The sequence below is a fragment of the Dromiciops gliroides genome, chromosome 3, assembly GCF_019393635.1.
Source record: "Dromiciops gliroides isolate mDroGli1 chromosome 3, mDroGli1.pri, whole genome shotgun sequence".
NCBI classification, from domain to species: Eukaryota; Metazoa; Chordata; class Mammalia; order Microbiotheria; family Microbiotheriidae; genus Dromiciops; species Dromiciops gliroides.
In genome coordinates, this window is record NC_057863.1 from 408111896 (window position 1) to 408135869 (window position 23974).

General features: G+C 37.5%; 1 protein-coding gene across 1 annotated transcript in view; it reads right to left on the bottom strand.

Annotated features, from left to right (window-relative positions):
• Positions 1-379: 379 nt before the first annotated feature.
• Positions 380-23974, bottom strand: part of PLCL1 (phospholipase C like 1 (inactive)) — a 437313-nt gene continuing 413718 nt past the window's right edge. The window contains exon 6 of the mRNA XM_043998093.1: positions 380-2432. Within this exon, the coding sequence (XP_043854028.1) occupies positions 2250-2432 (183 nt within the window). The 3' untranslated portion in view covers positions 380-2249. The remainder of the gene's footprint in view (positions 2433-23974) is intronic.

The following is a 23974-nucleotide window of genomic DNA, read 5'->3' on the forward strand; positions in this document are numbered from 1 at the left end:
ATAGATCTATTCAAGCTTTTGATGTGTTAAGTATTAAAACAGAAGTTATGAAGTAGAATCCCTTGGATAATACAAATTGGTCTTGGTCTCATTTAGATCTATTCTTACTTCTGTTAGTATTAGGCATTTGGAGTCATTACTTCCATAATACTTTGAGACCACTGAGGTGCCATTTGGCCTAAATCAATTTTTCATTTATATAATTAAAATGTCCAATCTTAACTTATCTATCATAGCTGGTCCACTGAGAAAGAGCAGAATTTTTTGCATCATACTTTTGTTAAACCAGATACTAGATAGATGCCCACTTGCTTTCATTTATCTTTAAAGTCTAGCCTTTTCAATCAATTCACTAAAGAAAAACAGGTCAAAGGTGTGGTGGTTTTTTCATATCTTTACTCTCTCAGTAATGTGCAACATGAACATAATAGTGTTAAGAGGAAGTCAGAATAACTTAACACACTAGCAATATTAGATTTTAAGATAGGCAAACTTTCAACAATTACCTTCCATTAAATTCAAAATATTAGCACATTTGTTAATCAAATTAATTAATTAGCTTTTCAAAATAAAAGCAATTCTTTAAATAAATATATTCTTTTTATAACCATAGAACATATTGTTCTTTCAGAGATAACACATATTATACTCAAGTACATTATCAAGAAGATGGAATAATAACAATGATACAGATTCTACCATGGTAGGAGCCTAATTTGTCTTTTCATTGACCTATGTGTCTTCTAATGTGTGTTAAAAGTGCCTTGAAGTTTGTTATTTCTCAAAAATTACACCATTGTTAAAGACACCTGGACCACTCAATATGCTATCAGTTGACAATAATGGTGCTCTTTCAGCTGAGTGTGGTAGCATGCACACCCATAACCCTTGCTACTGGGGAGGCTGAGGCTGGTGGGCACTTGAGCTAGGGAGTTTTGAGAGGCAGTAGGGCTAAAGGCAATCAGCTGTCCACCCCAAGTCCAGCACCAATATAATAAGTCTCTTGAGAGGGTTGCCACTAAGCTGTCTAAGAAGGGATGGATTAGACTGGGTTGGAACTGGAGTAAGCTGAAGCTTCCATGATAATCAGCAGTGGGACAGGTCCATGGGTGGCTACTGAACTTCCAGCCTGGGCAAGATAAAAGACCCATTATCAACAATAATAATGGTGATGATAATATCAATAATGCTGCCCTTTACTTAGAGCTATTTCTAACCTCCCTGAGCCTCAGTTTACTCATCTGTAAAATAAGGGGGCTGGCCTAGATGACATCTGAGGTCCGTTCGATCTCAAGCTCTACAATCCTGTAACCCATGCCATCCCTTACAGTAATCAGGCACTCTTCATTAAAACTCCTATCAAGATACGCTCTTTTGATGACCCTCTGTTGATCATACAAAACCTATTAAGAGATTTATGGTAAATGAAGTTCAAGAACTCTCTACAAATACCAAAACTGAAATTTCAGAATCCCTGAATATCATTTCTGCATTGAAACCCTAATTGCAAACATAGCTTTCACTATGAGTCCCTAGTGGGTGGGCATTATATTATTCATGGTTGGCTTGTCCACTTGAAGTCATATGTGTTCACTAGGTCTTAGGTGTATCACTCTCCTGAATTCTAATAAATGATTTTTTTTTTCAAATAAATTTCAGATGGTGATGGCTGAATGCAATGGCTTTGATGATCTATCCATAAATTCTGCTGGTTTGTTGTTGTTTTTATTAATTCACATCAATACTGTGATTTGGAGACTTTCTTCTAATCTATATTTTAACCTATTGAAATATCTATGTAAATTTGGTAAATCTATGGTAAATTCGGCTTGCTTCAATAATAAGATACATTAAGAGCTCTAACTTAAATGACAAAAGCAAGAAAGTAAAATGAGGTACAAATGCAGTTACAAGAAGAATTTCAAAATTAATGGGTGCTAGAGAACTGGGAGACAAATAACTTAGTACATGGAGATGCAACATAGAATAGATTCTACACAATCTCTCTCTCCTTCATGTGCATACGTGTGTGTGTGCACAGAAACACACGGAACTCTGCTTTGTTTTAAAACATGGCTACAAAAGGGTTTAATTTCGATAAATTAACCACAATTAAATACTGACATTGTGAAATCATCTGTATACTTCCAACACCCTAGAGAGGGCATTCTTTGTGAATTCCTAAATGCTCTAAAAAAATAGTTTCAAACGCTTGACCCATAGGACAAGCCTGGTAGTTGTGCCTCAGCTCAGAGCCTTCCATTTTCATCTCCAGTTTCTTTCTCCTCAATTGCCGAGAGGCTTCGCTTGCTCTTTGCTTCAGCACCACCAGCAGAGGCTTTGCTCAGGCCACAGGACAAGCATGCTAATTGTATCTGCTTCATGTTCTCCAGGGCCTCATTCTTGGCATTCTTCAACAGATCGCTTTGTCCCTGTGCATAGGTGTAAATATGAACAAAGAAGAAATTAGGAATGAGACATCTTTTCAATGTGAAATAATTCAAATTTTCTCGTGCCATTGCTCAAGTAAATGAGTCACAGGTCCATTTTCCCCAAACATATGCCCCATATTATTTTGTAATAATAATGTATTATTAAAGCTTAGAACTGCACTAATCCCCCATGCCTGTAACACTCTCCCTCCTCCACTCCACCTACTGACCTCCGTTAGCTTCCTTTAAGGTGCAAGGAAAATCCTTTCTTTTATAGGAAGCTCTCTCCAATCCCCTCTTTATTCTAGTTGTTTTCTTCACTTAATTACTTCCTCTTTATTCTGTATGTAGCTTGCTTTGTATTTATTTGTTTGCATGTTAGCTTCTCTATTAGATTGTAAGCTCCTTGAGAGACTGTTTTGCTTCTTTCTGTATACCCAGTGCTTAACACAGTACCTGGCGCGTAGTAGGCCTTTAACAAATGTTGATTGATGAAGACTTTCAAGTTACCCTGTGTCTACATATATGTATGTGATGTGTTTGATATAGATGTATTTAATATGTAATGTTTATATATATATGATGTATACATGATATATAGTATATATGTTTGTCATATATGTATGTGTGTTTGCTATATATAGTGTGTTTGGTATAGATTATGTTCATTTGGGATATATAATGTGTGTCTAATTTATATTTATAGAGTATTGTGTTTTTAATATACACATAAATGAGGTATGTTTGATAGACATGTGTCATATGTAATTTATATACTTATATATCATGCATGTTATCTATATAAATTAAAAACACACATCCTTAATATACATGCATGTTTAATGTATAGTGTTGTTTATATACCACCAGTGTTTGTATTGTATGGTGTGTACCATGTGTGTTTGTATATAACATGTGCTTAATGTATCATGTGCATTTGATATGTTATATGTGTTTGATGTATAGTGTGTATATTTTATATAATGTATTTCACATCTACTATATATGTTTGATATGTGTGTTTCATGTGTAGTATATAATATAGAACAGGTTTGACATATTATATGTATATATGTGCATTGTATGTACCATGTGTTTTATATATAAATATATGTTTGGTGTATGTGTGTGTTTATGTGTGTGATATATTTTATATACATGCACACATGTATGTATGTATACAATATCACATAAATTCCCCACCCCAGTCCTACTCCAATGCCTCACAGTAATGTGGGATTGATCCTAGGTTCCAAAAACATATACCTCTACATGTATATGTATATTGTTAGATATGACAGTAGGACTTTAGTGATGATAGATAGATAGATAGAAAGAAAGAAAGATAGATGGATAGAGGTAGAGAGACAAACAGACACATATATACATACATGTTTTATAGAGACAAAGACAGAGAGAGGAGATTGACAGACATGGGAAAAAGGCAGTGTAGCATACTGAATAAACTCAGAATCTGGAACTACTGAATTCATAAGATTGTAAGTTGCAAACAGGTATATAGCTTCATTGTTGAGGAAATTTCCTATACTTCAAAAATCGAGGATTTCATCTGTTATTTCCCTGAGTAGAACAAATGCAAGTACCCACTCCTCATGCCCACCTTGCCATATCCTCTGTGCCTTAGGAGACCACTTAATGAGTTGTTGTAGCTAAAGAATCATCCAGTAGCCAAACCCCTGGTGACAAGTCTCTGAACAGGTGCTCAAAGAACAAATGTATATTCTCTGACCACAAATCAGTGGGTCTTCCCATATCTATCCATCTGTCTGTCTGTCAGTGTGTCTGTTTGTCTGTCGATCAATCATCTGTTCCCATATGTGTTAGGGAAGTTTGGTAGTAGAGTAGATAGAGTACCAAGGCTGGAATCAAGACGACCTGAGTTCAAATCCAGCCTCACACATTTATAAGTTGTGTAACCCTGTTTTTCTCAGTTCCTCACCTGTAAAATGAGCTGGAGAAGGAAAGAGCAAACCACTCTAGTATCCTTACCAAGAAAACCCAAAATGGGGTCACAAAGAGTTGGACATGACTGAAAAACAACTGAACAGCCACAACCCATATCTATTCTAACCCCAGGGTCATCTCTACAATGAGGTATTGGAATAGAATCTCTGTGGTTACCTGTATTCATATATACATATGTGTGTATATGCTTATGAAAGACATATTTTAATATAAAGGCAATTAATTTTAACAATGCCTTTAATATGATTTGTATTATAGAGAACTATGCAAACTTACCCCTAAGCCACAGTTCTGACAGTCACTCCCTTGTTTAAGTTTCTGGGGCTCCCTATCATCTCTAGGATCAATTTCAAACTCTTCTGTTTGATATTTAAAGCTATTCACAGTCTCTAGCCAATCTTTCAAGACTAATTCTATGTGATTTCCCCTTATATACTGTAAGCAAACTATCTTATTTGCCTTTTCCCAAAGACAGGAAGACCTGAGTTCAAATCCAGATTCAGATACTTATTAGCTATGTGATTCCAGGGTTGTCTCCACAAAGAGGTGTTAGAATAGAACCTTCATCGATATTTACATGTATTCCACACACACACACACACACATACAAAGAATGTCCTTCATACATAAACTTCCCTCCCTCCTTTACCTCTACCTCTAGTAATCCTTAACTCCCTATACACCTCAGCTAAAGTAATGCCTCCTAGATAAGGCCTTTCCTTATGCCTCCCCAATTTTTAATGCTTTCTCCCATACACAGGAAATTACTTGGCATTTAATATATGTTCATTTTTATATGTACATGTATGCATACAGGTACATGAACATATATGTATATATTTCATGTTTGCTAAATATTTTGTTTCCTTCCAACATGACCTAAGCTACTTAAGAAGCCAAGGACTATTTTGTCTCTTGTGTTTGTACTAGCCCGGTGCTAGCTAAAAGGAGACACAATAAATACTTATTAAGGTAAAATGGAATTACAGGAAGTGTGCTGGACTTGGAGTCAGGAAGGTCTGCGTTCAGATCCCACCTCAGACACTTACTAGGTGTGTTACCCCATGCAAGTTATTTAATCTCTTTATGCTTCAGTTTCCTCTTCTGTAGAATGAAGGGGATTTTACTCGGTGACCTCTAAATCACCCTGCAGTTCCAAATCTGTGTTCCTCTGATGCTATGAGTTGACTTGGATTCCTCTAAAAAGTTTCTTGACAGTAAGACAGGTCAGAGCCCCTGCCTCAGTCAGCTTTGTATTTGCAGCTATTCTAAATAATGTGCTTGTGGGAGGCAAACTACATGGATTATAAAAACAGACACATACTGATTTCAAGGAAAAATCTCTCTCAAGCATGGACTGCTGCAAAATGCATTCAAAATAAACATTCCTCCTGAATTTTTGACTAATCAGTTTCCTAAATAGGACAGTTTTCTCAGAAACAAGGACAATGTCATTTTTCTAGTGAATGGTGAAACACATATTTAAAGCTATTCACAATCTCCAGCCAATCTTTCACAGACCAAAATCTATATTGTACATACATCTTTTCTCCCCACCACCCTCTAAGCATCCAATATTTCTAAAGCTTCTTAATTACAAATTAATTGACCAATGTATCACCAGAATTTTCTCTTGGCCACCAATCAGCAGTATGTAAGCTTGAGCACCAGACTGTGTCAGCTCTGGTAAACAGAAGTCAGTTTCTCTAGAAAACAATAGCAAATTGGGAAAAACAATTTGTACTGGCTCACAAGAACATGACAGCATCACCTCCTGATAACCCAGGAGACAAAACGTCCTTGCTGCATAATACAGAGAGAAAAAATAGAAAAGGCAGAAGCTAAAAGAAGAAGGACTAATGGCAGTTGACGCTAACCATGTGCTCCCTAGGATTAAGCATGAAGTACTCCTGCCGGGATTTTAATGCCTTTTTTAAAAAGAAGCAAGAAGCAAGAAGCAAGAAGCAAGAAGCAAGAAGCAAGAAGAAGAAGAAGAAGAAGAAGAAGAAGAAGAAGAAGAAGAAGAAGAAGAAGAAGAAGAAGAAGAAGAAGAAGAAGAAGAAGAAGAAGAAGAAGAAGAAGAAGAAGAAGAAGAAGAAGAAGAAGAAGAAGAAATAAAATAAAATAAAATAAAATGTCAGGCCATATCTCAACAACCGAAGATTGACAATTGGCTTACTGGACCTTGTTCCTTCCCCACCCCTACTCCTGAGTCCCATTAATAGTTGAATTTAAGCAAAATGGTAAAACAGGTACAAGCACCATTTGCTCACCCCAAATTATTCTCTCTTTTCAGGGGCTGCCTCTCTTTTCTCTTGCTGCATGAACCCAGGGGCGTACTGTCCCTGACCAGAAAAAAAAGGGCATTATAAATATTTGGTGCATATGGAGCATTTATTTTTGCAAATGACCTGCTTGGGGGTAGCTATCTACAGTGAAATTCTATGGGTCAAAAATGTGGACATTTTAGTGATTTTATTTGCAAAATCCCAAATTACTTTCCAGAATGGTTGTACCAATTCACAGTTCCACCAACAATGTGTCAACGTGCCTGTCTTTCCACAACCCTCCCAACACTGAACATTTCTGTCTTTTGGCATCTTCTGTGATATGTAATCCCAAATGTACTCCTGCTATTTTACTATCTCTCTAATGCAATTCCCACCATGGCTATTTCAAAACTTCCTTCTCTTCAAGTCCCTGGTCCCACAACCTACTTCCACCCAGGAGAAAGACACCAACAGAGGAAGGGCATCCTATACTCATCGGTACTCCATAACTCCTTTGTTCATTTTTTCAAGGCAAGTTCTTCCTCTCTGGGTGGTTAGGTGGCACAGTGGACAGAGCACAGTGTCTGGAGTCAGAAAGGCCTGAGTTCAAATCCAGCCTCAGATACTAACTAGTATGGGAACCTGGGCAAGTGCCTTTATCTCTGCCTTGGTTTCCTCATCTGTAAAATGGGGATAATAATAGCACCTATCTTCCAGGATTATTGTAAGGATTAAAAAAAGGCGCTGATGATAAAGTGCTTAAAATAGTGTCTTGGGATATTTTCACAGCATAATTGTTTTCATGATGACATTAAAGAATTAGATGACACACATTTGCTTAACTGTCCATACTTTATTTTAGTCAAAAGATTGGTTGTTATTTTAAAGAATAATAATAATTCTAGTATCCTAATAAGTACATATTGAAAACAAAATATAACAATGAAGGTTGATTCTGAAATCCATCATAACATGGTTAAATTGCTTGGATTGGGGGCAACTAGGTGGTGCAGTGGATAAAGCACTGGCCCTGGATTCAGGAAGACTTGAGTTCAAATCCAGCCTCAGACGCTTGACACTTACTAGCTGTGTGACACTGGGCAAGTCACTTAATCCTCATTGCCCCACAAAAAAATTACTTGGATTATTAGGGAATATATATATTAGATATATTATAAAGATGATAACAAGAAACTTAAGCTGGACTAGGCTTGTTTGCAAATAAAGGATTTGGTGCTTCTTTCAGATGTTTATCCTTTGTGCTTTTGCTTTTTTTTTTTTTTTCATTTTTCTTGAGCTTTAATCTTTGTCATTGTCTTAAAATCAGCTGGTATTTCTTGTTAATCAACTTTAATACGATCATGCTTTGCAAGGATGTATTTATAATATAATGACCAACATTTGGTCAGCCCCATCTGCCGGTTCACTATTTCTCTCTCTCTCTCTCTCTCTCTCTCTCTCTCTCTCTCTCACACACACACACACACACACACACACACACACACACACACACACCTCCCTTTTTTATAAAATAAATGCTTTATGTGTAAACAATATAAAAAGACACTTTGTATAAATCCCATTTTTGATTATTACAATAAACTGAGTTGTAACAAGTGAAATGTTGATTTTTTAAAAGAATAAAACAGTGGAAAAATATTTTCTTGAAGAAAATAAAACTATTATCCGTTGTGTTTTGCTAATGACCAAAATTAAAATAAAATAAAATAAAACAGTACCTGGAACATAGCAAGTGCTATATAAATGTTGGTACTTACTATTATTTCATCCAAGCTGGAAGTACAGTAATTACTAATGGGCTCAATCTCATTGCTGATCCCCATGGAGGTTTGTCTGATCCCCTTTCAGAAAGCATTCTCCTCCTCCCGGTGTGGGAAAAGTAGAAATTTGTGTATCCAAAGACACATTGACCTCTACTATGACCTGAACCATTTTATAACTTGTACTAGATTTATCCATGTATGTGTCTTGTTCCTCCTTCTAAATTCTATGTTCTTTGAGGCTCGGAACTATATTATCTTTTTACCCTTAGTATCTAGTATAGCGTCTTGCTCACAATAGGTGATTAATAAATGTTTGCTGAATTGAATTCTGCATTTTTAAAATGAAATTGAGATAAACAATTTCATCTTTTCTTTTTCTTTCTTTTTGCTGGGTAATGAGAGTTAAGGGACTTGCCCAGGGTCACACAGCTAGTAAGTGTCAAGTTAAACAAGTTCATCTTAATATTATAGGAATTATAAATTAGAAACAGAGATGAGATAGAGATAAAGATAGATGGGCATTGACTTCAACTAAAATTAGAGACCTTTGCTTGGCTGTGTGTTTTGAGGTCCCACCTGCCTCTTGTAACAGAAGCAGCAGCAAGAGAAGACAGCATTTTCATACATACTCTTCTTAGTTCAACTATATTTTTGTTTATCTGACACCCTTTTTCAGCCCAACAGTATCTGGGCTAGATTGGTTCTATGTTTCTAGTCAATGGACTCAATGAGATAAAGCTATCAGTGTCCCAAACTTTCTAGTACCATCTTTCTCCAACAGTTAGCTCTAGGTATAGAGGACTAAGCCTCTACAGGTTCATTTCCCTTTTCAGCTCCCTTCTTAATCTGCTCTTCCTCTCTACATCATAGATAAGTCCTTCTCAGCTATGTGACTATGGATTTAAGATGAGCCTTGTCCTTTTCTCCTGATTCATAGGTTGAAAAATATTTTTCTCCCCTTAGGCTTCAGGATGCAAAAAGCTTAAAGTCATCTCAATAACCATTCTTAGGGGTTTAAGGTTCCAAATCTCTGAAATGTCTGATTCTTTCTCAACATTGGTCCAATATAAATATCCTTCTTATTTGAAAATATTTCAGTAGTTTCTGCTAACAGTTGGTATAATCCTTATTTGTGAAATTGACTTCTCTAACTAAAATCCTACAAATAGGGGATCTTAACCTGGGTTCATAGACTCCTTGGTCTGTGGACAGATTTCAGCAGATATATGAATTTGCATGGGAAATGAAGCAATTCCTTTAAAATTTGAAAACATTATTCTGAAGTGTCCATAGGCTCCACCAAGTGCCAAAAGATTCCATGATGAATTCTGTAGATAGACAGCTGAGCCTCCTCCTCTCTAACAACCACAAGATTTGGGAACCAAGTAATCTAAGTCACCATATTTCCTTCCCCATCTTCAAGTCCATAAGCTGCATCTAACAAAGGCTACTCTTTTCAAGCTGAACTTCTCTTTCTATCCCAATTCCCAGACCTCCTGGGGGCCTTCCTATCAGTTTCTGGTTTCTAAGCCTTCAGTTCTTTCCTAGATTCACCAGATACAGCCAGAGTCCAATAAAGTATGGATACCTTTTCTTCATCTTTCTGCTGGTTCTCACCCTTCTACTTAGAGCCCTAGATTTCTGAGGCATAGCTGAGGACCCTCTTATGGGGAAATTACTTTGGGGACTCCAGCTTTAAACAATGACAATATGACACAAATTACTCACAAAATTAATACTCAAGAATAAACAACTTACCACTCCCAGTAACAGCTTCATCTGGAACCAGCAAATTGTCATATTAGCCCTAAACATAGATTAGTTATATTTTCAAAAGTCTAAGAAAATGGAATATAGATATCCTCTGTATATAACTACATATATGTTGATTATTCCCCCAAAATAAATATAGAAAAATGGATGATTTTTATGACACTATATTATCAACTAAGAAATGTCCATGGAAATTTAAGGACTGTGTTTGGCCTCTGAAAAGACTTGAGACTATACACTTCATCTCTTTCCCCTTTTTGAAGAGGCAGGGTACTATGAGTATAGAATAGTGTATATATTATCAGACACGATTAAGTGCTTTTGCTTAAATGCTATTTTTTTCCTATTTAAAAAAATGATTTGTACAAGGAATGATTCTGGGTAGAAAAGGGGATGATTCAGAAATGAAGGTAATATAAAATCAAGAAAAATCAATAAAAATGTATTCATTGACTATGATAAGAATGCAAAAGAACATGTTTAACATACACAAGCCTGAGAGGGAAGTGGATAATGAACTTGACTGAGTTAATAGCTCCAAAAAGCACTTTAAGATCAAAGAAATAAATCTTCTTTCTACCTATTTCTTATTCAAATAAAAATACTTTGCATTTTGGTACTATCTTTCCCTAGAAAGCAAATGCATAGACAATGGAACCTTGATTGACCTGAAGGACCTGGCTTGTCTGATAACTTTTCATGCATGGTTAACTACATTGGGAATGGGGAAGGAGAGGGGAGATAGGGAGAGGGAGTTTAAGCAAAAGTTGTTGACGATCCAGCGCACCTCTTACCTTATTGAGTATGGCATACTGAACACAACTGAAAGGGTTCACTTGTACAAATAAAATGTTCTTGAAACTCAAAATATTCAAAACAGAATTCATCATTTTTCCTTCCTAAACCCAACCCTTTCCCATATGTCACTATTTCTGTTCAGAACAGTGCCATCCTCCTAAATCACCTAGGTTTGTAGAAGTTTGGAAGTCACCCTAGACTTTTCTCTTAATTGTTCAATCAGTTACCAAGTCTTGTCAATTCTTCTTTCATATCCCTTCTTTCACATCCAATCTCTTCTCTCCACTCTGACAGCCACTGCCCTAATTAGGTCCCTTCCATTGTAATAAAGCAAGATGGGTTCCTTAGGGATGTTGAGGTGTGTGTGGAGGGCAGGAAGTGAGGGAGAGTCTTACCTTTAAAAAGTAAGTTCCTTGAAGGAAGGAACTGTTTTTACTTTCTCTTAGCATAATGCTTGACACATAGCGATTAGTTAATTTATTGACAAGCTCTACAAGATTCCTGAAGACCTTCCCAACTCAAAGACTTTATTTGTACTCCTGTTAAAATATAGCTGGGAAGTTGTCTCACTGCCTGTTACACTACTATAGTAGTAATAACAATTACTAGTATTTATATAGCTCTTCAAGGTTTGAAAAGTATTTTACACATATCGTCTCATTTATTCTCACAACAATCCTGGGAGATATTTTTAGTATCCCCATTTTGCAAAGTGGGAAACTGAAGCAAACAAAGGTTGCATGACTTGCCCAGAGTAACACAGTAGGCATCTGAGACCAGATTGGAACAAAGGTCTTCCTGACTCCAGGTGCACACACTCTACCCACTGTACCACCTGGCTGTCCCTTTATCACTATGATTCTGAAATGGGTTTTCTATCTTACTACGTGTTGTTTAGAAGGTGTTATAACAGGGCATTGACCTGTTGGGGGGTAGAGGGAAAAATATGCTTCCTCATCGTGGAGACCAGTATCCCTGCACCTTGACCTGAACTCCTCCAGGGGATGAAGGGTGCTCCCAGAGACTTCTTTCCCTTATAACCCCATGGGGATGAGGGCTGGGACTCTCTGAGGAATAAAAATACCCTTCCCCCTACTGTGACTTTACCAGCAGTGTACATGTCCTCTGAAACTTTGACACTTTCCAGCCAACAACAGAATTAGCCCCAGGCCCAGTTTTAGCTAGTTATGGCCTTAATTTACTTGTTTTAGCTGACCATCCCCCATACTTGGAATGTACTTTTTTTCATTTCCATTGTTCAAAACCCTTCTGTTCCTTCAGGCTTGACTCAGCCACCACCTCTTCTGTGACACTTGCCTCTATCACCCCACCTAAAAATATTCTCTTTCTCCTCAAATGTCCCTAAAGGCCTTTGTCTATATCTCTTTTGACTCTATTACACTCAACCACATCATATACCTATCTGTATACATGCCCTATCCCTCCCAGTAAAATATAAGTTCCTTTACAGCAGAGACTGCCTTCTTAAAGTATTAAAAAAAAAACACTTTGTACTCCCAGAACGTAGCAAATATGATTTGCACAGAGTAGAGACTTTATAAATGGTTGTTTAATAGCCTAACTGATTTCTCTACACCCTCAAATCCATCAGTGAGTGCAATACTCTCAGATTAATCTTTCTGGTACTGAGCACTGATCATATCATTCTACTGCTCAAAAACCTTTAGAAACCTACCTAATAAAATCTAAATTCCTCAGTTTGTCATCCAAAGTCCTTCATAGGGCAACTAGAAAGTATAGGGGATAGAAAGCCAGGCCCGTAATCAAGAAAACCTCAGTTCAAATATGACTTCAGAAACTTACTAGCTATTTGACCTTGACTAAGTCCTTTAACCTGTTTGCCTCATCTTATTTATCTATAAAATGGAGAGAATAATAGTACCTACATCCTAGAGTTGTTGTTAAGATAGAATGAGATATTTATAAAATGCTTAGCTCATTGCCTGGCATATAGTAGGCTCTATTTATATATTTAATATAATATTTATATAATATTTATAATATTTATATATTAGTTACTTAATTAGTAGTGGTAGAAGCCTGAAACACTCAGCTACCTTTCTAGCATCATCTCACATTATTCCTTTTTATTTCTCCTTCCAAAAAAAAAATACTATTCCATTCTCTCTGAAAAAATCTGATGTTTTCCTGTCTGTGCTTTTGGTGATTTTGTTGAGCTAAATTATAGAATTCCAGATCTACCTATTGAAATTTTTCCCATGTTTCAAAGCTCAGACTAAATGTCATTTCCTCCAAAAAATACCCCCTTCCCTAGGATCAGATGCTCCTTCTTTCTCTTAAAATTTCTCATAGCACTCTGTACTTCATTTTCCTTACGTGTGATGTTCATTGAATCATAGACTTCAAGCTAGATGGGACCTTATAGATCTTCAAGTACAACCCTTTTATTTTACAGAAGAGGAAACTGAGGCTGAGAGAAGTTAACTATCCTTGTCCAAGGGATAATAAGTGGCTGAGGCAAAATTTGAACTCAGATCTTCTTGTCTCAAAGCCCAGTGCTCTATGCACTGTGCCATCATTCAGACCAACTCAATTCTACACACATTTATTAAGTACTCACTAGGTGTGACCTCCAAAGCCAGATGCTGAGGATACAAAGACAATAGTGACAATGTCTCTGCTTCTAAGGCACTATATTCTCCTGGAAAGCTATAGTATCACAGATTAGTAAGGAAAAAGTGCACATGACATCAATTAAAAAGCATCTCAGCTGAGGAAAGGACTAATAATCAGGGGTATCAGGAAATGTCTCATGCAGGAGATGGTGCCTGAGTGGGATCTTGGAGGGAGCTAAAGACTTTTAGAGGTGAGGAGGTGAGAAGGAAGATCATCCAGGCAGATTCCAGGACCACCTATGGAAAGGATCTGAAGCAGACACAAAATGGCACGTGTGACATGTGCAACATGGAATTGTGAGAGGGAGTCATGATATCGAGTCTTTTCTACAAGATGGTAAGACACTTCAGGATGGAGATCCTGTCCTCTCCTGGTCAGTCTGCATAGAATGGTGGATAAAGTACTGGGCTTGGAGTCAAATAATCGTAGGTTTAAATCCTACCTCCAATACTTAACTACCTGTGTAACTGTGGGCAAGTCACTTTAGATAATCTATGTGAAGTCCTTTTTAAACCTTAAAGTGCTATCTAAAGATGAACTGCCAATTCCTAGACTTCTGATTCCTCCACAATCCTACCACACATGCCTCACATGTTGGCATCCACAAAATGTTGTGCTCAGCCCCAGCCCACTGAAGTAAAAGATGAAAGATGTATAGACTCTGAAGAGAAACCTAGAATTCTACCAGACCCTCTTCCCTCAATCTACATTCTTCTTTGTGTATATAACTTTAGCTGAATAATATACTAGGTGTCTATGTCAGATAAAATAGTTCTCAGAAATATTAAGATGACTGAGAGTAGAAATTTAACTAGCCCCCAAAGATCTCTTAGCAAATAAATAACATTTATTATTAGCCATGACTCAAAATGAGACCACTAGAAAAATACTGTAGATGACCAGATACAAATGTTGCAGCCCCTTACAGATAAGTTATTGTTTTTTTTTCCTGTGTATACCAAGAGTAGAACTTTCGAGTCCCTAATGTTTTCATCTGAATCAAATTTCTAAGAAACTAAATACATAGAAAAATACTACTGTGCAATGGATAACAACAAAAATACATGAAGATGGCATTTTATTCAGTAAGCATTTGACATTCTCTATTTTTTCATGAAAGTCGGAATTATATGTGACTTTGCAGGGAGTGGTGGAAAGTGAAAGTGGCCAATGTGAGTGGACAATTGTCAGTTCTCATTTCAAAGATACTTCATGGAAATCTCCAAGAAAAATAAATGAGGGAAGTAATGTATACTTAAATATCAAGTTAATTATCAGTGCCAGGTCAATTTTAAGATGACATTTATTAATATGTGTAATTGTCCAATTAATAACTCATATCTCTTAAATTGTGAAAGACTAGTGATATTGACACACCACGTCAGTGTGAATTTGTAAAGGCTGAGGACAATCAAGCTGGCTCCCTCTAGTGGTAAAACAGTAAGTGGTACACAGTGGCACTCAAAAGGACCCAATAATTCATAGATATCAATGAGAAAGAAATGGGGGAAGGGATAGTTATGGAAGGAGTAGTTAGAATTTATAAACTACTAATACTTCAGACTTTTGTGATTTCATCAGTATTGTTGGCACTCTTGCCCCCAAAGTAGATCACAACTTCCCACTCTAGCCCCCCCCCCCCCCAAACTTAGTAAATGGCCTTTCATGAGATTTTGAGAATAAAAAAAAAAAAGCATCACCTTGAAACCAATACAGTGATGAGCCTATGACAACTTAGCCAGGCTGACTCTCAAACAAAAACCTCATGGTTCTAATATTCAAGTACTATCTAGCCTAGTAGACCTTATCAGAGCTTCTGCAAGGCTGGAATAGCCTTCAAAATCCCAGGGCCATCTTCATATCACAATGATGTTGGTTGTTGTCCTTCATTCTCAAAGAGGACCAGAGCAACATCACAATGTTGGAGTCAAGCCACAATGAACCATCAGAATATTTGACTATTAATACCTTATACAAGGTATTTTCTTCACGATACTCCTATAAAGTGGGTAATAAAGTATTATCGTCCCCATTTTACACATAAAGAAACTGAGCTTTGGAAAGGCTAAGTGGCTTGCCCAGGATTATTTGGTGGTATTTTTGGGACTTGCAAAGGTCTCCTGATTCCACATCCTGTGAGCTTTTCATTATGCCACATTTGGAGCAAGGTGGGTGACACAATAGAGTCAGGAAGACTTGCATTCAAATCTAGCTGCAGATGCTCACTATCTGGGTGACCCTGAGAAAGTCATTTAACCTCTGTTTGCCTCAGTTTCCTCAACCATAAAATGAGGATAATAATAGGACCTATTTCCCAGTGTTGTGAGGCTCTAGTGAGATAATAATTATGAAATGCTTTAGCACACTGCCTGGCACATAGTAAGTGCTATATAAAAGTTGTTATTATTTTGTCTCCATCTGCAAGTCCCAAGGATTCCTTGCTTCCCACACACTGTGACAACCTGGTGTGGAAACTTTAATTTAGAAGTTCAAATGCACATATTTCTGCATTCTTAACAATCAATAGTGAAAGTATTCAGAGAGTGTAATATTTTTCCACTGATGGTATTGGTGGTAGATTTCATTTTCTTTAGCCCACAATTGCTAGAGCTATATGTTTTACATTTTAGCTCACTGGAGGGCAAGGATGGAAATCAAAATCACTTGGGCACTTAAAAAAATAAATAACCCTTCCTCAGGCAGAAGAGTGAGGACTCAACCAGCAGCCAGTCATGTAAAGGGTACAAAAAGAAAAAACATCATTCTTCATGCTGACATGGAAACTTTCATTAGAGAATCTCGAAATATTTTAATGCCCCTTCCAAAGGGCTTGTTTCCATAATTATCATAACAGGATAACTAAAATGTTCTGTGTAAAACACAGAAGTGTTGCTCTTTTCTGGAAAATTTTTAAACAGCTGTTTCATTTGAGCAAGAAGAAAAAGTAAAAATGATCTCGAATCATCTGTCACCCCCAGAGTTAATGGCAAACATTATCCTTTGCAACAAGCCTGTCATCTTTCTGAAGATACCATAAGCACCATTTCTGTGAGCATGCTCTGTTTGGGAAGCCATCTGCTCGCTTTGGAAAGATGACTGCAAGCATAATCCACTTATAGAAAATGCCATCAGAATTGCTTCAACACCAGTGAGCTAAATGAGAGGGGGAAAATATCCAAGCTAAACTTTTCAAACATGATTGAATTGAAATAAGCATTATGAGACTGCACAGTGATTCAGGTGCCCAGAACAATGTCCTTAGCTCCCACTGAAAAAAGAACCATTTTATGAACCAAAATGTCACCTCTCGTTTATGTTCATGACTATTCTCTGCCTCTTTTCTGCTACTGAGATATATGTGTGTATGGAAGATGTGGGGATTGGTAGGAATAAATCTATATAAATTATTTAGATATAGATGCATACATACAAACATATATATAAGAACCATTCGTTTTATGAAGCAAAATAAGGCATATCTTTTTGATTCTCATAGCTGTCTCATTTTTTTCTTCTACTGATACATGTAATATGTATGTATGTACATTCATATACCTACATCATATACATATTTTACATACGAATATATATATGTGATATACCATGTATGTGAATCAAAGTAAATCACCCCTTGTTGATTCTCAGTTATATCTGCCATTGCTCTGTTAGATATAGATATATATGCATATACATTCATACTTCAAGTACACATATTCCCCCAACACTTCCATCCCAGTCCAAACTTCGAATTTCATTGGTGAAATTGCCCTAGTGAGGGCTCTGATTCTATTACCCAAAGATCAGCAGCTATTCCGTTAACTTGTGGTCTTAAAAGGTTACCTGGAGGGGCAGCTAGATGGCGCAGTGGATAGAGCACTGGCCTTGGAGGCAGGAGGACCTGAGTTCAAATCCAGCCTCAGACACTTGACACTTACTATCTGTGTGACCCTGGGCAAGCCACAACCCCAATTGCCACAAAAAAAAAAAAAAAAAAAAAAAGGTTACCTGGGATACTGAGAGGTTAAGTGAGTTGCCCAGGATCATACAGCTAGATGTGTAAAAGGAAGGACTTGAATATAGAACTTTCTGACTCTGTTCTCTGTAATCTCTGAGTATTCTTATTGAGATCATAGAATCCAAAAGTTAAAATGGACCTTAGACATCATCTAATGTGAGCCTTGCCTAAAGTGTACCAAGAAATAACACTCAATTTCAACAAATTGGTAAAGGTAAAGGTAAGTAGTTACATTTCAGATGAAATTTCAATAAGTAAAACAAAAATGTTTATTAACCCAATAAACACTCTGGAACACTAGCCACTAAAAGACTGCTTCTGAATCCAAAGGGCAGGAGTTCAAACCCTGACTTTGACGTTTACTGCCTGAAAGTGACCTTGGACAAACCACATAACAACCTTCCTAGGCCTTGGTTTTCCCAGTTTATAAAATGAAGGGGTTTGCAGTAAATGGCCTCTGAGGTCTCTCCTGGTTCAAAATCTACACTCCTACGATCAATACTCTGAATTTTCTATGGATAACAATTGACCCGGAAACTTGAATTTATGTAACTGTCATGACATACATATGCCAAAATAATAAAGGAATAGCTAAATAACAATTTCCTTAACCCAATTAATGCAATATAAAGTTGAGACTATTAATAATCCTAGAAATATACTTTTCAAATGCACCACAATTTTAGCAGATGTTTAGTCATGCCAAATATATCATCGATGGCAACTATGGGTAATGCATGCCAGAAGAAATTAATTCTCCAAAGGGCTCCTCAAAGTTATGCTAAAGAATGAATACTTCATCACCAAAGAAGCCATTTACAGTAACAATTGGCTCCTAGAACCATAGTCATAATTGATTACCCTACTATAATATGCTCTGGATTTCAGAAGATAATGGGGTTCTAATGATAAGAATAAAAGGCCAAGAAATCTCCTTTTACCTGAAAAAAAAAAAAACCGTGAAAGTGTCATTAGCCAGGATCCAAGTCCATGACACTTCTAAATAGATTGAGATGTTGTCTTTTGAGGACATTTTATAGTCTGCCACAGGTGGTGCAGCCAGTGGTGCATGGGCACAGATGTATTCTTGACACTGGGTTAAATTTCACTTAGATTGAGTTATTAGAAATACCTGTGTGGGGCAGCTAGGTGGCACAGTGGATAGAGCACCGGCCTTGGAGTCAGGAGTACCTGAGTTCAAATCTGACCTCAGACACTTAACACTTACTAGCTGTGTGACCCTGGGCAAGTCACTTAACCCCAATTGCTTCACTAAAAAAAAAAAAAAGAAAAAGAAAAAAAAAAGAAATACCTGTGTCAAAGAGGTAATTTTGTTTAACCTGCTGCCCCCAACCCAAACCCCAAGCACTTTTATTCCTTTTTTTATTAAGTTAGGCAATGAGGGTTAAGTGACTTGCCCAAGGTCACATAGCTAGTGAGTGTCAAGTGTCTGAGGCCGGATTTGAACTCAGGTCCTCCTGAATCCAGGGCGGGTGCTCTATCCACTGCACCACCTAGCTGCCCCCACTTTTATTCTTAATACTATAGCTGCTGCTAAAAGAAATGTTTGTCTTCTTATAAAGGATTACAGTGAGGAAGAAGCCCAATGTGTACCTCCCATAGTTGCTGAATTGATAAGTTTCCATTAGTGAAGTGAAAACTGTGGGGGCGTTGTATTTGGAAAGATACTCTTTGTTACTTCACAAAACATTATTCTGTGATTCCTAAGTTATTTTTCTACTATTAAAATCTAAGATTTTCTCTCCCAAAACATGGAACTTTCTTAATACTTCAAAGTTAAGATTCAAGTCATATACCACTTCAAATTACAAGGTGTACTAATAAAATAAAGGCTTGATTTGACTTTGTCTTAGTTGACAGCATGGGTTATGAAGAGGAGCATTCATAACCCTAAATGGAAGTTTACACTAGTAATATGCCTTATTCTAAGACATACATTTCCACAGCATAGCTCCTGTTGTCTTTTTTTTTTGGAGGGGGGAGGGGAGATAAGGGCTAAGTGACTTGCCCAGGGTCACACAGCTAGTAAATATCAAGTGTCTGAGACTGGATTTGAACTCAGGTCCTCCTGAATCCAGGTCTGGTGCTTTATTCACTGTACCACCTAGCTGCCCCTTCCTGTTGTTTTAGGAAACATAGACAGTTCAATCCAGCACTGAAGCTGTCACAACTTTTCTGCCAAATGTCAAATATCATCATTTTAGGACCATTTTTAAATCAATTTTGTAAATAATTTTGAAAATTAAGCCTATATAAATCCTCCCTATTCTCAAGGAGCACAAAACCTGGTGGGAGAAGCGGCACTCAAACAACTGTGTACATACAAGATATTTGCAGGGTAGATAGAGGATAATCTCAGAGAGAAAACACTGGCATTGAAGGGGATTGGGAAAGGGTTCTTGTAGAAGGTTGGATTGTAGCTGAGACTTGATGGAGGCCAGAGAGGCCAAGAGCAGAGGTGAGGAGAGAGCATCATAGGAACAGGAGCTGGCCCCTGAAAAGGCGTGTGGTTGGGAATGAAGTGCCATTTGGAAGGAACAGCCAAGAGCCAGTGTGGCTGGATTGTAGAGCAGCTGGAAAGGAGTAAAGTGTACAAAGAGTGGAAAAGCAGGAAGAAAGGGCTGTGGAAAGTTTTCCATGCTAAAAAGGATTTTCTATCTGATAGGTAATAGGGAGCTGCAGGAGCAAATTAAGTAGGAACAGAAGCAGGACAAGAGTCAGATCTGAGCTGTAGGGAGATCCCTTTGGCAGCTAGATGGAGACCAGCTTGGAGTGGGGAGAGATTCGCAGGAGGGAGAACAACTAACAGACTTTTACAATAGTCCAGGCTTGAGGTGATGAGGTGACATAGGGTTCTTTTTGTTTGTTTTTGTTTTTTGTGGGGCAATAGGGGTTAAGCGACTTGCCCAGGGTCACACAGCTAGTAAGTGTCAAGTGTCTGAGACCAGATATGAACTCAGGTCCTCCTGAATCCAGAGCTGGTGCTCTATCCACTGTGCCACCTAGCTGCCCCCCAACATTGGGTTCTTAATACTTTGCAAGAAGAGCATGAGTTCTAGAAGGCCCCAGCAAGATCAAAAGACTTCAGTTACAGATGAGGTGATAGTCTGAGTGCCTTTGGCCTGAAGACAAGCTTAGCTAAATGTGAAAAGGCCCAGCACCAGAAATTGGGCCAGGTAATAGATTTTTGTTTAGTCAATTATGAAGACAATCTACTGAGATGTGTAGGAGGTATGATGTTTGTTGGTAGAGTACCCACACTGATGAAAGCATGGGGACCTGAAGAAGATTTCAAAGAAAGACGTCAGATTTCACCAGCGAGACTCATTTCAGAAAACACCTTCATGGTCTGACATCTGGGACTGATGCCATGAGATCTTACTTATCAAATTATTATCCTTTTTAATTGAAGAGTAAACAGGATATGGGAAAAGTTGGTGGAGCAATGGATTGAGAGTCTGGCTTGGGGTCAGGAAGACTCATCTTCCTGAGTTCAAATCTGGCCTTAGACACTTAGTAGCTGTGTAGCCCTGGGCAAGTCACTTAACCCTGTTTGCTTAGGTTTTGTCATATGTCAAATGAGTTGGAGAAGGAAATGCCAAACCACTCCAGTATCTTTGCCAAGAAAACCTCAAATGGGATCACAAAGAGTTGGATACAACTGAACAACAACAAAAAACGGGACCTGATTTATGACTTTTCTAGAAGTTCTTCTCTAAAGAACTGATATTGATTGAACACAGACTGAAGCATGTTTTTTTCACTTTCATTGTTTTTCTTTTATTTGAGTCTTATACAAAATGACTAAGGTGGAAATGTTTTACATAATTGCACATGTGTAACCTATACCTGATTGCTTACCACTTCAGGGAGGAGGGAGGGGAGGGAGGGATAGAATTTGGAACTCAAAACTTTAAATACAACTGCAGTACATTGTGACCGGCCATTCTTCATTCTTGACCTGTGTCATTCACATCACTAATGCATGGATGAAAGATTTGGCTAGCCACAAACATACTTTGTACAGGACACAGAGATGACTGGTTGAATCTTTCTTTTTCTGATTATGTGTAAACTCATCCAGCCTGAATTTTGAATTGCCAAGAAAAAAAATATAAAATTGAATGAATTTATTTAAAGCCTCAACTTATATATGTTCCACTTTCTTTAGACTTTTTAAAAAGCAAGTTAATAAATAGAAAATTTTTAAAGTAGCACTTTAAAAATGAAATTAAAACTGGGCCCTAAAAATAAAGAAATAAAACAGGCATTTTGTGATGATGAGAATGAGTGTAGTGTCAAGAAGTATCATCTTGCCCACCAGGTGGCTCCCATGTGTTGGATTTGGGTGTGAGTACGTGATTATGTATACAACATATAAACACACACAGATTTATTTATATGCACATCTACACACATATCTACATAGATATATACATATATATGCATATGTATGTGTGTATAACACCCCACCAAAAATAAAACATAATCAAAAGCCTAGATGATCTCTGAAACCATTTCCAACTCTGATATCCTATAATTCTGCAGGTATACCTTTACCTGGAGTTTTGAAAGCACAAAAAGTTAAAAATTGGGTAAATGTAAATATTAACAGAGACTAAACAGAGGGATTCAAGATATGCAAGGAGAATTCCCTCCTAGGTGGGGCAAGTGTCAAAAGAGACATGGAAATTGTATGTGAGCCCTCCTTAAAGGAGGGAAAGGATTTCCATCAATCAATAAATGAACATATCCTCAACCCTAGGTATCAGACACTATACTTAAGTGCTAGGAAGATGAAAAAGCAAAATCCTGCCCTTCCCTCAAGGAGCCTGCCCTCCAATAAGAGATGACAACAGGGCTGGGAAATGCATGCATCAACCAATTAGTAACTAAGACAAAGTCTAATTGTGCTGAGGTGATCCTACAAAACACAAACTGATTTTTACTCACTAATGGAGTTGATCCTCCATTAAAATTCTATCTAGATGGGGCAGCTAGGTGGCGCAGTGGATAGAGCACCAGCCCTGGAGTCAGAAGTACCTGAGTTCAAATCCATTCTCAGACACTTAACACTTACTAGCTGTGTGACCCTGGGCAAGTCACTTAACCCCAATTGCCTCACTAAAAAGAAAAAGAAAAAATCTATCTAGATGACCAATGATGGAATAACAGAGAAAGAAGCCTGGAATGAAAAGACCTAGATTTTAATCTGAGCATTTCTACCAACTAGCTTTGTGGCCTGGGAGTAAATTAATTCCCTGACCCCTCCCAGGCATCAGTTTCCCTATCTATAAAATGAGAGGATTGGATTAAATGATCTCTAAGATAGAGCATTCTCTGATTTCCTTTACTTTTTTGACTTGAATTTCCAATATTTTTTGTTTGTTTGTTTTTGTGGGGCAATGAGGGTTAAGTGACTTGCCCAGGGTCACACAGCTAGTGAGTGTCAACTGTCTGAGATCAGAGTTGAGCTCAGGTCCTCCTGAATTTGGGGCTGGTGCTTTCTCCACTGTGCCACCTAGCCACCCCCTCCAATATTTTTTAAAGAGGAAATAAGCTGACACCTTACAAAGAATACTTAACCATTTGAGAAAAGACCAATTGATTCTGTAAGACATCTAATGTCCCTTTAAGAAGTGACCTTCAGGTGTGACTGCAGATGCATGATGTCTGACTCAAGATTTTGGGTTTTGCCCTCAGCTTTTTTGCCATATATTTTAATACATCTGCTAATAGCAACAGCAAGGGTCTCAGACCAACAGACATCATTTTTCTCCAACGTCTCTTTCTGGACCACCCTCCTCAACCCTCCCAAACAAACACACTTTTTCTCTCTCTCTCTCTCTTGCAAAGGCATCAAGCAGTAGCTGCATTGCAGTCTAGTGTGAGCCTGCAAACACTGAATAAGATAAATGTTAGTGACCAGAAAATCACAACCCTACCACACTCTTTTAGACAATACTGTTCATTCCTACCAAATACTCAAGAACTATTTTATTTATTTCCTGGGGGTTATTTTGTTTTTCTTATTGAAATTTTTTTTGAAAACACAAAATCTGTTAGTAATCATATGAAAACTGTTCATAATGTAAAACAATTATGTAAAGACAAAGGTATTAATAGAACATATATTTTAAATATTGAGTTGAATTAGTGAAAGCCTAGATAGCTGTTGTTTTAAAAATCAGAAGCCAATTGCAATTCTACTATGATGACACCAATCAAAACCCCCTT